The sequence below is a fragment of the Corylus avellana genome, chromosome ca7 (assembly GCF_901000735.1).
Source record: "Corylus avellana chromosome ca7, CavTom2PMs-1.0".
Taxonomy (NCBI): domain Eukaryota; kingdom Viridiplantae; phylum Streptophyta; class Magnoliopsida; order Fagales; family Betulaceae; genus Corylus; species Corylus avellana.
Genome location: NC_081547.1, coordinates 4146528 through 4160188, shown reverse-complemented (window position 1 = coordinate 4160188; position 13661 = coordinate 4146528). Strand labels below are relative to the sequence as shown.

At 35.4% G+C, this 13661-nt stretch overlaps 2 protein-coding genes across 4 annotated transcripts; both read right to left on the bottom strand.

Annotated features, from left to right (window-relative positions):
* Positions 1–1251: 1251 nt before the first annotated feature.
* LOC132188363 (uncharacterized) lies at positions 1252–4114 on the bottom strand. Its single transcript, XM_059602790.1, has 6 exons — positions 4050–4114; positions 2970–3520; positions 2681–2873; positions 2488–2552; positions 1764–1974; positions 1252–1614 (listed from the first exon to the last, which is right to left on the bottom strand). Exons 2-6 carry the CDS (start codon positions 3275–3277, stop codon positions 1252–1254), a joined length of 1140 nt encoding a protein of 379 aa, XP_059458773.1. The 5' UTR covers positions 3278–3520; positions 4050–4114.
* Positions 4115–6359: 2245 nt separating this feature from the next.
* LOC132188550 (tRNA-specific adenosine deaminase TAD1) lies at positions 6360–11696 on the bottom strand. 3 transcript variants are annotated; one of them, XM_059603039.1, is made up of 11 exons: positions 11558–11696; positions 11334–11454; positions 10991–11181; positions 10740–10874; positions 9514–9627; positions 8582–8751; positions 8427–8503; positions 8181–8300; positions 8021–8108; positions 6975–7089; positions 6360–6760 (listed from the first exon to the last, which is right to left on the bottom strand). In XM_059603039.1, exons 1-10 carry the CDS (start codon positions 11691–11693, stop codon positions 6979–6981), a joined length of 1263 nt encoding a protein of 420 aa, XP_059459022.1. In that variant the 5' UTR covers positions 11694–11696; the 3' UTR covers positions 6360–6760; positions 6975–6978. The 3 variants fall into 3 exon arrangements, with proteins under 3 accessions (XP_059459022.1, XP_059459023.1, XP_059459024.1); XM_059603040.1 differs by having other exon boundaries at positions 8591–8751; XM_059603041.1 differs by having other exon boundaries at positions 11027–11181.
* Between the last annotated feature and the right edge of the window lie 1965 nt (positions 11697–13661).

The following is a 13661-nucleotide window of genomic DNA, read 5'->3' as shown; positions in this document are numbered from 1 at the left end:
TACCATTACGAAGATTGGCACATACGCGAGTCTTCTAGTGAGACTATAATAGAACATGGTGAATATTACTTAATCCAAAACTTAAGCCTATGAATTTAAGCCTGACCACTTATGTTATATTAATTTCTCCATCTTATAACTAGAAGAAAGGGGGAAAGGGAGTGAACCACCTCAATGGCCATAAGTGTGGTCAAGTCACCCCCAAGTGGCCTGAGGATGGTTCTAGCCACTCTAGACCGGTTATAAGAAATGGTCAAATCACCTCATGACCAAATGGCTCTTAAATTTGTCTGATCTCATGAATGAGGAAGGGATCAACTAGTCTGTTGGTAGGATTAAAAACTCTAAGGCTAATCCATCAACCATGAGGATGTCATTATCATTTATCATACCTCCTTTTTTTTTATTTGAAATAATCATTTATCATACTTGGTTGCACTTCTTTGCATGCTTTCATTTTCTTGGTCCATCCGTTATTGACAGTTGACACCACTCTGATTTCGACCAGTGGTCCAAGTGCACGATTGAAGGCCTTTTCACTACGTTTAGGAGGATAATATTGTCTTTATTTTTTAAGGGGTAAATTTTTTGGACAAATTTGTCCTAAATAAATACACTAAATGAATACTCTTCATTTCAAATGAAATGGAGAGGATTCGTTTCCCACAACTAGATACATTTCTGCCTTTTCAACTGAAAAAAGGAAAATTTGAAAATAAATAAATAAATAAATTGCATTTAATACTACCACAACATTTAATGATAGAGGAATGCTACAGTTTACTTTAGTGTTCTTTTGATCCTACGTGGATGTTGTTATAAAAAATAATAATAATAATAAAAAAAAAAAACCTTATCCCACATGTCACTCATTTTATTTTATTTTAGAAAATAATATATACGTTGAATCTGGAGAACATCGGAAAAAACCATAGCATTTATCTTAATGATATTACATCTAACTTTGTAAATGATGGAACTAAATCCTCTCCTCTCGTATTGCAATTTTTTAAAGCTTGGGAGAACATTGCAAATAAAGTGGTAGTTTGAGGGTATAAGTACAGTTTCCATATCTATTTTTGTTTGAAAAAAAAAAAGAATATTTAGGTTTGAAATCTTTTAGAATGTTACCTTTAAAGTTAGAAGATAACATTCATTAATGAGTACACTAACATCTCCAAGCACTTAGAATACAATTAAGCATTAGTTTGAAACATATTTTAAAAAAAAAAAAAAAAAAAAAACTCTTATCTATTGCTTCTTGTTTCGATTTTGCCAGTATTCGTTTTCCCACATTTCCACTTGCTTTATAGATATATCCTTTGTCTCTAGATATGCTCTTAGTGAGGAAGGGTCAAAAGGAGGAGGCATGGCGCATGGGGCTGAAGCGGCAGGAGACTTCACCATGGAATCCTCCATGAATTTCTTCCACGTACCATTAGCCAGGCATGCCATTGTTTCTGAACACAGCTCGACAGCCCCTGGAGGAATAGATGGCTTGAATCTAAAGAGCTTCCCATATTCATTCAACAAATGAAACATGTAGTCGTATATGTACTCCATCTTTAGACCCTCTTGCAGGAACTTGCTTCCTGCCTCCCCTATGGCCTCAGCCTGCATGTCAAACACAAAAGGAAAAACAAAACAACAATAATCAAATGAAAACATCAACACATTTTGCTAATGAGAGAGAGAGAGAGAGAGAGAGAGAGAGAACACATTTTGCTAATGAGAGAGAGAGAGAGAGAGAGAGAGAGAGAGACCTTTTGTGTGTGATTGTTGCCCCATTCCACAGCAAACTTGAGAGAGGTGCATTTGGTGTTGTCTCTAATGGGCCAGTAGTGGTGCAATGGCACCATGCCTCTAATGAAGAAATCATAGTAACGAGGCCTTACCAGCAAGGCCATGGAGTCACATGCTAGAATGTATTTCTCACTTACCGACCATGCCCATCCTTCTATGTATATCTTATATCTAATTCCATATCAAACTTTTTTAGGTCAAAAAGAGAAAAATGGAAATTTGCAACCAAAAAAAAAAAAAAGTTTTAAGGGAAATTAAACTTCACAAAACCCTCAACGCGTTTTGAAATTACCTTGCCAAAGTTTAAAAACTCTCGATTTAGGGTATCGAATTTTCAATTTTTTGCAATGTCTCGCATCGTTAGGATTTTCTATTAAATCTTGTCAAAATTTCCAAAATACTCCTATTTTTTATTACATAAAAACAAAAACAAAAATTGCAAAGATTCAACGCTTGAATCTTTGCAATTTTTTTTTTCCATAAAAAATGGTATTTTGAGAATTTTAACAAGATTTAATGGAAAATTTTAATGAAGGGGGACATTACAAAAAATTGAAAGTTCAATACCCTAAATTGAGAGTTTTTAAACTTTTGAAAGGTAATTTCAAAACGCACGAAAGTTCAGGGTTTTGTAAAGTTTTTCCTCGTTTTAATTTGGAACATAACTAAATTCTTGATATCTACCTGTGAGTGCATTGGTCTTCTAAATTTGATTGTTTGTACCCTATTTTGGATTCTTTGCCCCAGTCCTGAAATTAGAACATATGATACAAGAAATGTTTTTATTCATCATGATCAACATATTGAATTAATTCTTTTTTATTCTTTTTTTTTTTTTTTGTGAATAATTCATGACAAGAGAATTTGTATTATTAACCTGTACATAGAGGCGAGTGTTCCAGTCATCTTTGTCTGAGGCATTACATTTCAGAAGGTCTTTCCTAGTTGGAGCCACAAATGGATTCCCTCTCCAGTAAGCATAGGGTACCCTGTCCTTCCACTTGCTTCTTTTGTTGCCTTCTTTTATGTCCTCCAACATGCTTCTCCATGGCTTTATATTGGTCTCAGCCCTACAAAAAAAAAAAAAAAGTTAAAAGCTTAATTAATTACAATTTTTTTATTAATTAAGGATAATGTGAATTTATTTAAAGAGATTTTATTATTACCAGCCCCAAAAAGACCAATCCGGGAACACAATATCCAAACTCCATCCGTCCGAACAATAGCGAAACAAAGGCGGTGGGCCCGCATTTGGGCCCCGAAAGTCCTTAGATCGGATGACGGGGCGATCATCACAGTCAAACATGAGTTCCAAATCGGGCAATCTCCCAGGGTACCACCTCAGGAGCTGCAAGATGCCCCACAAAGTGAACATGTCTCTGGTCTGGATCGACGGCCTGTACTTCTCCACGTAGGCCTTCCCGTCCACGATCAAAAGCCTGAAATGGGCGGTCCTGCGGGCCCGCTCCACCATGTCCCTTGTGATTCCCGTGTCCTTCCAGTGCCGTAGATCCTCGTGGATCCAACGGAAGTATGATGGGCACGTTGTGTTTAGTAGTGGACGGTCAGGATTGGTGGGTTTGTGGGTGGTGGGGTAGTCTCTTGGACATGTTTGTGTTAGGTTTCCTTTGGTGCATTTGAGTGGGAATTCTTGCTTTTGTGGTGATTTTTTTAATCCTGGTATTGTTTTCAAAGTGCAACTACCAGAAAACACCGACTGCCAAGCACACAGATAACAATTAATAAATCAGATACCATTTGGGTTTCACAAAGTTGGTCATCTTCTTCTTGTTATTATTATATACCGAAATTAATAGACAATCATGATAACTTGTTTCGGATAAGTGTGCGAGACAGATAAGTCTGGTGACTCTTCTTTATTTAGAGAATGATTCTCAACTGAAAAGGAGCCGGTTTATTCTAAATAAATGACAAAATTGTTAAAAAAATTATAAAATGACAATTCTATCCTTCTAAACGAAGGGACTGGCTCCTTTTCGGTATTTTCCTCTATATAGGGTGCCCGAATTGCAGTGCAATTTGAACACCCCAATTACAACGGATCTTCGTTCAAAAAAACAAAAAAAAGATTGAAATTCATGAAAGTAATAACAAGTAATTATAATAGAAACACATGAACTTGAGAAAATAAGAATGCTATTTATAATTTTTTTACAAAACAGATATATTAAGTGGGATTTGGGGTATATATGTATATGATGAAAAGGTGGTAAAAAAAGACTTACAGCATCAATCCAGCCTTCAAACACCAAGACACAGACAAGGAGGAGGAAGAAGAAGAAGATGGCAGTAAGTGTTGCAACATTCTTCTTTACTCGTCGCCAACGGGATCCAGCAAGATGCCTGGGAAGCCCTGACCCACTACTCCATAACTTATTAACTTGTTTCTCATTACTCCTTTTCATACTGCTTTAATTTTGCAGCTGATCTTCGATCTCTAACCCCTTCAAACCAAAATGCACCTTAATTAATTCCCACAACATCTACTAGTACTGTTGGACCTCATCATATATATATTGTCAGCCTTCGGGCGTGGACTTTGGAGTTTGGAGTCCTTGGAACGTACTCCATCACATAAACTCTCCCTCTCTCTCACGCATATTCACGTTGATACATCTCAAGTTGAAAGTGATGAAAGTTGTGATTCCTTGACAGTGAAGGTAAGTTCACGTTTCATGTCCGTAATTTGCTGCCTGATTCTATGCTAGGCTTTCACAATTAATTAATATACAACACTCTCCTGCCTCTCTTTTCAAGTCCAGGCCTAACATGGGGACAAAATTGGAAGTCTCATGTTAGGCCACAATCACAACACAAAAAGACATGGTGCTCTTATTTTTCTGTTCAACGAAAAACAACTCATGAAATCACTATCATTGCTAATTAACTAATTAAAGTGTTTTTTGTTATCATTGCTAATTAACTAATAAGATGCTACTTTTTTATTCGTTTCTTCAAGTCAGCTTACCTACTACCAAAGGGTGTCTTAAATTAATTCCTAATAAATTAAAATGTGCCCCTATGTCACATATATTTTGTGTCGTTTACTTAATCACAAATTAAGGATATTTAGTAATTTACTTTAAATTTTGTGAAATTTAAATTAGAATAGTTATATTCTTAATGAGATGAATAAATAAAAGGGGTAACTTCATTGAAAACCTCTGAACTTTCACTCGATTTAACAAACCCCCACCCCCAAACTTCGAAATCTCTCAATTTAGTCACTTAATCTTTCAATTGCAATCAATTTGGATCACTCTGTCAGATTTTAAACGTTAAATGATGTTTATACCCTTGACTTTTTTATAAAATTCCAACTTTACCCTTAATTCCAAAACCTTTTTTTATTTATTTTTAAAAATGAAAATTTGGGATATTTTGGTCTTTTTTGGTATTTCTAACAGTTAAATTTGACGGAGAGGTTCAAATTGAGAGCAATTGAAAGTTCAGGGGACTAAATTGAGAGATTTTGAAGTTTATGGAGGATTTGTCGAACCGAGTGGAAGTTCAAGGGTCTTCAATGATGTTACCTATAAATAAAAATAATATTCTAATTGAGGATCGTATAAATAAAGAGCCTATATATATATATTAATTCTATCAATATGGGTCTTATGTAAATCTTTTAACAAAATATCAACTCAGTCACCCTTCGGTAGGTAAGCTGACTTGAAGAAACGAATAAAAAAGTAGCATCTGATTCTTGTGAGTCAAATTTTTTTTTAATTAATAAAAACAAAAAATGCAAATCCAAACCATCCCCCACGTTCAAATTAACGTCATCTATTAATTCCAAGTCTAAGCTTATCTACTGAGGGAGGTACGTACGTAGCACTAGGGGATGGGATTGGGTCCAATAAGATTGCCATGTGGAAGAACATGCATTGCCTAAAGCAAGATGAGTTTGACGGGTTAAAAATGTTAACTTCTTATAATAGTGACGACTACGGTTGGAATTGGGTCCTCTCTATTTCAATTAGTTATTTTATATTTAAAATTTTGTTTTAATGTATTTAATGATGCACATAATGAGAGGCCGAGAATATATTGTCATGTCAATTAAAAATTTTAAAAGATGCAACATTATATAAACCGTTAAAGGCAAAATAAAATATTAACTATAAAATGATCGGGGATGAAAAAATTGTAAGGGTTGTAAAAGAGAATCTCTTAATTGAATAAAAAGCTTACCCGTTCAAACAAGTAATAACAAAGATCTCCAATTATTGAAAATCTCCTTCCCAAAGAGAAAGACACATTACTCCTCACCTTAGGAGAAAAATCCACGACGGGCTTCAAATCTTTTACTTATTAGAAAGTAGGTTTTGTATTGTCAAGACAAGACATTTGCCTAAAAAAGAAGAAAAAAATTATCATAAGAAAACCAATGATTTCTCTTTTTGACTACCATCTTTTAACAATTAAAAAAATTGGGCTAAATTGATAAAAAAAAAAAAAAACACTCTACAGATTTTACGAAATTAGTTTTCAAAATAGAAGAAAATGAAGACAAGAAGACGATTAGACGAATATAGTAGGAAGTAAAATGGCTCCTCTCTATTTCATTTGAAATCTCTCCCATAAATTTCAAGCGGTTTTTCTCCAAGTCCAGCGTAATATTGTTAGTAAGATATCCAAAACCCTTCCAAAAATCAGTCAAATTGTCCAATAATCAAACTAATTCTGATATTTTTAACCTGTTAAAGGTGACCCCTCCCAAAATAGGCCCTGTTGAAATCTTACACATGCCTCGGACTTGTCCACATCATGGGCAGATGACAGATATCAGCATGGATGAACATTTACACCATGAGGATTTCTATATGCAGGACTGGTCCCCATCATGGCAACAAATAAGCCGTAAAGAGCAGTAATAACAGCTTAATCATCATGCCCTTCAAAGGAGCTCCAGACTACTGCTTCCTTATCTAACCTGGATGGCATAAAAGAAACAAGTAAAGTTACTGCAAACCTCTGTTTCACCCAAGTAGTATTTTTTTTCTATGAAAACTGGGTTATGCATCAGCAGTTCATCTACAACTATTTACCATCACTCACTTTAGAGGAAGACTGCAATTCAAGTCGAACAATTTACCATCTCTCAGTAATGTGCTAATAGAATTAAGAACAGAGTAGCACATTCTAACCTTGCTATCTGAAAACGGAGAAGGCCTCGTAGTCTACCGGTTTCAATAGCCAATTGCTAAAAGGTGGACTTGCTTTGAAAATTTTTGAAGCAAAAATGTATTCCTGAGCCCTTTCCTGCAGAGGAATTATTATGTCAAACCAGTGAAAAGATGGAATGTAATACGCAGCCATTGCTACCAGATAAGTGAAATCCATTTTTTCGCCTTTTCAGATACGGCAGAGATCAATACAATTGCTAAAACCAGCACAAGTGCATTAGCTTGATTGTACATTTAACATCTCATGTAGGATGCCAGCTTATGCTCTCTTCAACAGGACTCACCAAAAAATTACAAAACTGATATACACGCTTGCAGCTTTTGTCTCTTGTTCACGCGTTCGTTTCACTATTAGATTTTCATTAACAATAGTTTCTTCATTGAATAAACATCTTTTGGTAATTAGGCAATTCATTTATGAATGTGGCATCATTAATGTTATCGGCATTCACTCTATGTCACAACTAGAGTAATTTACAATATTAATGTCTGAGTCTTACAAGAAAGAAATGCCGGATATGCGATAAAATAGTGAGAAAAAAATTATTGAAATAAACTTACACTTGTTGCAGGCGAATTTTGAAAATAAACTCCTTTTTATACATATCCCCAATTGATACAGCCTTAATGCTTCAACTGACAATTCGACCATCTTGCACAAGGTGACACCTATAGATACAATATTACAGGTCATCCTAGTCTACCACCAAGAACACCAAAACTTCATTAGGTGTCATATAATACTTAAGTGAATCACTATGACCACAAAATGCTGCCTCAATTTGTAAACCATTTCAGAGACTAAGCTGGTGCATGGTTACCTATCATAACATGTGAAAATCACACTGAAACTATCCATTATCTTAGGATTCAAATGCACAAATTTGCCAGATGAACCAAACACAACTTTTTTCCTTAAAAAATCCTGAAATTACGTTATCATCAGGCTAACATAAAATTCAATCGACAACAGTCTGCAAATCAGCACCCAGAAAAGTAAATATTACCTTGAGTGCTCGATAAGAAATCTCATTGGATGGGTATTTCATTTGGCATTCATGTCCTAGTGACAAGAAAATCTCCAATAACCGCTTTCTGCACAATAATAATGATGGTGATTTATGCCTTCTATAGGTGAAATTTTTTTAAGTATATTTGTTAGCTTACTTGCATAGAGAGGACTCAGTAGATGGATAAAGTGCTCCTTTGGCGGAGGCGCCTTGCTTTCTTCCTGTGGTTCCAAGAATGACTTCATGCAAGCCAGACTTATTCCAACATATTGAATACCTGGCAATCAAAGTATACAGAAACATGTTTTTTTCTTTAATATATAAAGTACATGGAAACATGTAACAATCAAACAATTATAGGATAAGGTGTAGAACTAGAACTGATCAAATTTAATTGACGTACCCGCATGTCAAAGTGCTCAAAGCTGACTCAGCATGCTGGAACTCTTTTGGTGGTACTGGGGCAGCCGAGAATATTGGCTGCCAGTGGAATTAGGGTACTGTTGTCAAAAATCTGCCAAGTTTCCTTATTACAGAGATAATACACACTTTACAGACCTGGTTCACCTGAAAGGGACTCATTAGCTTGTTCAACAATGGTTGGATTCGATCATATAAAGCTCTTTTCAAGCAATCCTCTAAGAGAAACGTTTCAGGACTGCTAGGGGATCTCCCAACAGTAACAGAAGAAAGGTAAACAGGTTGAAGGAAGTAGGAAAGCAGAGCTCCTGAAAGAAGAGAATGAATGACCTTTCCATTTGATATAAATGATAATACTGCCTTACAATCTACAAAGCACTTTGAGTAAAACTGTAAACAATTGCCAAAGTGTCTAACCAAGAAAAAAAAAATGAAAGAAACATGCATGCCAGTATAATGCCACTCTAAAATTAGCATGTCCACTTGTGCCCACACACACACATCAGCTACACAACCACACAATTTATATTAATCAATTATCCAAGCATTCCCTCGACCTTTCGAATTATTTTTCAAGTGTGCACTAAATCCTTCAATGGCGCGGTGTCAAATGCTAGAAAATTAATTTATAATAAATAATGCTCCCAAGAAGCTCCATACAGTAGTTCAATTATTCCTCTAATTGGCTATAGCAAAATGTTGTGATGCTCTTCTATATGGTATTCATTCTTGTTCGGCACTTGGAATCACATGAAGTGGTGGTTGGAAGCTCCACAAAATCTAACCACTTTCACCTACTTCATCGCCCCTAACCATTTCTCATACCTTTACTGAGCAGAATGGTTTCATGTTCCTTCATCAATTGGTTATTCCTCTCCATTAGTATCTCTTTTTCCAATTCCAGTCTCAATTAGTTGACAAGATTTAATGAGTATAGTTAGGATTAATGATATTTAAAACAGTATCAAGGTAAATATCTAAAAACAAAATGGTATCAAGATAAGATTAGTAAGTTTAAAGGAGACCAGTAATTATCTGGGCTAGAACATGGGATTGTTTAAAAGATAAACCTTGAACTCCTACAACATTCCAACGAGCTATCTTGTCAGAGCAGCTAACTGACAATGTTGAATCACCACGACCAGGCTTTCTCTGAACCGAGCCAATGAGTTGTGAAGCATCATCTGAAAAAGAATCCACTTATAGACTCTTCATTTAGACAAAATAGTTAGTCTTCTAAAAGAAATAATAATTCTCTTAGGAAAAGAAAGAAAGAAAAGAAAGACGCAACTGCTACTAGTACGGCACAAAACAGAATTCCATTATGAAAATATTGAAGCAACCACAAGAAGGTAAAGAAGGACACCATGTGACTTAGAGTAAGTAATAATCACATAAATCAGCAATCAAAACAGCACAAGATAGAGGGTAGACAAAAGCTATTATTCAGCTGACAATGTTGCTCAAAGTTTGCCTTTAACCTCTCTAGCAATACAAGGTTTTAATCATAAACGAGAAATGTTACATATGGGGGTGTTTGTTAAACAACACCCCCCACCACGGCACTGTTTATGTGTAAAAAAAAAGAAAAAAGAAAATAATGATTGATATGGGAAAATGAAAAAAGTAGTATTGGAAAGTGAAAAATTTTGTTTTATAGTAATTTTTTTATTTGAATAGTAATAAAAAGTAAATGATGTGATATAAAAAGTAAATGATTTGATATAAAAGTAAGAATGTTTTTTTTAAAAAAAATGAAGTGAATAGTGTGGTGGAGTGTGGGGGGATGGGGTGGGGTTTAACAAACAAGGCCTATCTAATGGTGAAAATTAGATGGTCAAGTGCTTACTCCTTGACCCACACAGTGAAAATTATCATAGGATTCAAAATCTAATGGTGATCCATCCAAAATCCAATGGTGATTTTTACTGCCACATTAAAGAGTAAGCACTTAAAAGTATATGTAGCAGTTCTCCTATATAATATCACAAATCTGCAACATATTAGGGGCTCACCAACCGTACTCTGTACTTCACTAAAGTAACATAAAAGTTATAATTCAGGATGAAAATGGTAGTCTTAAGCATGATTGGAACCACAATGACTACATTATAACAGAAAACCATCAACCCAAAAAAAGATTAATAGAATGTGAAGAGGCAGAAGCCAAGCGTCAGCAGAACTAGAAGTGAGGTAGCGTGAATAACTCAGACAATAGATAACATCCAAGTAATTTAAGAAGAGGAGAGTATGAGGAAGAGGAAGAAGGGAGAAGATAACCAAAATCTAATGTTACCATTATTCTCTACCGAAGCCTCCGGAGGTTCACTCATGGAACTGTTAACATCGCCGATATGCGATCGTGAATCCATTTCTCTTGGCAGATTACTTTCAAGAGGAGACAATGGACAACTCAGCGAAGCTTCCCCACCTACAAGAAACAAAAGACGAATAGTTTAATCACAATTGAACCGTGTCGGAAGATCAATAAAAAGTTTTAGTCAATGCTATAACCAAAGAGAAATGAAAATCATCACAAAGAATTACATGGTAGTTGTGATATGTAGAGATGTAATTGCCAACCGGGTTTCATCGAATATTTTCCCTGCCCAAGACTATCTGGGTCTGGTTGGAAGGGAAAGTTGTTGACATCACCACCTTGCAGCTCGTTGCTTCCATCAACATCCTTTTGCTTATTGTAAAAACGAGTTAGACATTGAATCTGTGCATAGAAAAACCTGGCGCCATAGAAATAAGAAAGTTAAAATCCTCAAAACACCCATAACAATACTTTGAAATACCAAGAAGAAAAATGTCAGCTTTACATGTTATACTAAGCCATAGACCATTATATCAGCATATAAAACCGAAGCGAGCACAAAGAGAAAACCTCAATAAAGCCCGCCGTGCAATAATTTCAGCGTGCGAGTCATTGACAGCGTCGCCGCGCGGGTTCAAGAGCGAGCGCCCAAGACACTTGGTCCCAGTTCCCAATGCCACAACTTCCAGGTCTGAAATGCACACACCCAAAAAAAAAAACCCAGAAATTGGATACATTATCGGAAAGCAAACATAACTACAGAAGTATAGTTAGTAATTTGAGAAAGTGGCCACCTTGGGAAGGAGAAGAGAGCAGAAAAGCGGCCAAGACGGTGACTTCGCGGCCCTGAGGTTTTCCTTTCTTCGGGAGAGAGTTGTAGAGAGAGTACACCTTGTCTGAGACTTTCTCTCCCCAACTCTTCCCTGCCATGTTTGAAACAGTGACGATGTCAATGGGTCAGAGTAATCGATGGGCGGGTATCGGCCACAACAACTTCGTTTTGGGCCGGGTTTGAGGGAATAGGATCCACCCATTTCCGGGTTTGCCTAAATGCAGCCCTAGCATCATTTCTTTTCTTTCATTTTTTTTTTTTTTTTTTTTTTTTTTTTTTTTTACACATGTCCACACAAGAAAATAGGGAGTAGAGATTCGAACTAATGACCTCCACTTCATGAGGCATGGTTCACAGCGGATTGAATTACCCTTTGGACATCATTTCTATTTTCTAGTTGATCAAGATGTTCTATAATTTTTATGGAACTTTATTATATATTCAATTTTTTTTCAAGATATTAGTCATTAATTTTAAATTTAACGAGTGAGATTTTTAGTATTATTGGTCATATTTTATTATATTTTAAAAGTGATAAATATTAATATAGCAAAACCTTTTCTTTTTCTTTTTCTAATCAAATTGATTAATATAGCAAAACCATAACTACAATAGTTGGAATCTAAGAACTTGTATATTGTAGAACACCATATGAATAATGAAAGATATTGATTCTTTCTTGTTCGTTTAAGATTTTGATAAATTTGTAGGTTCCCAAAAAAAAAAAAAAAACAAAAAAAAAAAACAAAAACAAAGGAGAAGAGAAGGAAATGGCCTCCGTTATATGAAAAAAGGTATTTCTTCGATCTTTTTCGATAGGGAGGAGGATGGCATATTTTTCCCACTCCTCTAGCAATCATAACCATATAGAGGGCGTGGAGAAGGTGGAGGCCTATCCCTCTCTAGTGGTCTACCTTGTAGAGAGAGATTGACCATCGTAAAATGGGAGAGAGTGAAGGCTCATCCCTCCGAGCCTTCATACCACCCTTTCTCCTTTTCCGGAGTGAGGCGAGGAGATGTACAGTACCTCCCCGCATAATGTTATATATTATTTATTGTATCACCTTTGTAGCACTTCAAAAGTTAAGGTGATGTAATTTGAAAGGATCACGACACATCAATTTTAAAGTGAGACATGAGTGATTTATGACACTATTTGTACCTCCCCTATGCAAAGGAAGATTATCGGATGGGGGTGGTGGCAAAGGGCCCACCTTTTGTCCTATCTATTTTTTTGCCATGTCAAGTTGGGTCTACATTTGATTCAACGACACAACTTTTGTTACAAAAACTTTATAAAGTATGTATAGGACCTAATTAATAATGAGCAAAAATAGAAGTACCTCCTATATAAATTTTGAACCACACTTTTAGAAACGATAAATCACAATAACCAATTTAATAATGGTTTTTCCAAAAAATAAAGTGATATGAATCATATGATAGTATAGTATGAAAGTGTATAATCACCTATAGAGAGGGAAATTACTAGGGCATAGTATTATTATTAGTATCAAAGTAACAAGATAATTGAAATACGATTAATCTTTTATCAATTTCATTAACAATCTCATGAGAATCTTGAAAGTAAGGTTGGAGGAACCAAAAAGTGGGTTTGTCAAAAGAAAAGGCTGGATTGATAATTGATTAGTACAAGGTGGATTAAAAAGAAGCTTTATTTATTTATTTATTTATTAATTCTTTTATTGGGAGGCACCCATCTTTATGATAACACAGAAAAATTCAAAGCCCATTGGCCCACCAAACATGCCAATTTGCCACCGATTTGCTAGTTAGTCACCAGCACACATCTGCTTGAATGCCATTATGCCCATTGGGCCCTCACTCACATCACATGGTGATTGGTGACCAGCCTAGATATCTTTGATACGAGATGGCCATTAATTACTTGCATTTTACATTTTCTAATGTACACAAGGCATGCTCTATTTCTTCATATGAATATTGTCTAATTAAAAAAAAAAAAAAATTGGGAAAAAAATAAAATATCATAAAACTATCTTATCAGACATATACCCAATTGATCTTTAGGTTTGGGGGTAAAA

Bases quoted from the DNA above. Each gene is read 5' to 3' on its own strand.
- LOC132188363 (XM_059602790.1), bottom strand. From the start codon at position 3,277: ATGGTGGAGCGGGCCCGCAGGACCGCCCATTTCAGGCTTTTGATCGTG. The intron at 1,975-2,487 runs GTAGATATCAAG...ATATGGAATTAG, and splicing joins GAAGACCAATGCACTCACAG to ATATAAGATATACATAGAAG. The intron at 1,615-1,763 runs GTCTCTCTCTCT...TTTGACATGCAG, and splicing joins GCAACAATCACACACAAAAG to GCTGAGGCCATAGGGGAGGC.
- LOC132188550 (XM_059603039.1), bottom strand. From the start codon at position 11,693: ATGGCAGGGAAGAGTTGGGGAGAGAAAGTCTCAGACAAGGTGTACTCT. The intron at 8,752-9,513 runs GTTTATCTTTTA...CTCTTCTTTCAG, and splicing joins GAATGTTGTAGGAGTTCAAG to GAGCTCTGCTTTCCTACTTC. The intron at 7,090-8,020 runs GTAATATTTACT...ATTCCTCTGCAG, and splicing joins TTTCTTATCGAGCACTCAAG to GAAAGGGCTCAGGAATACAT.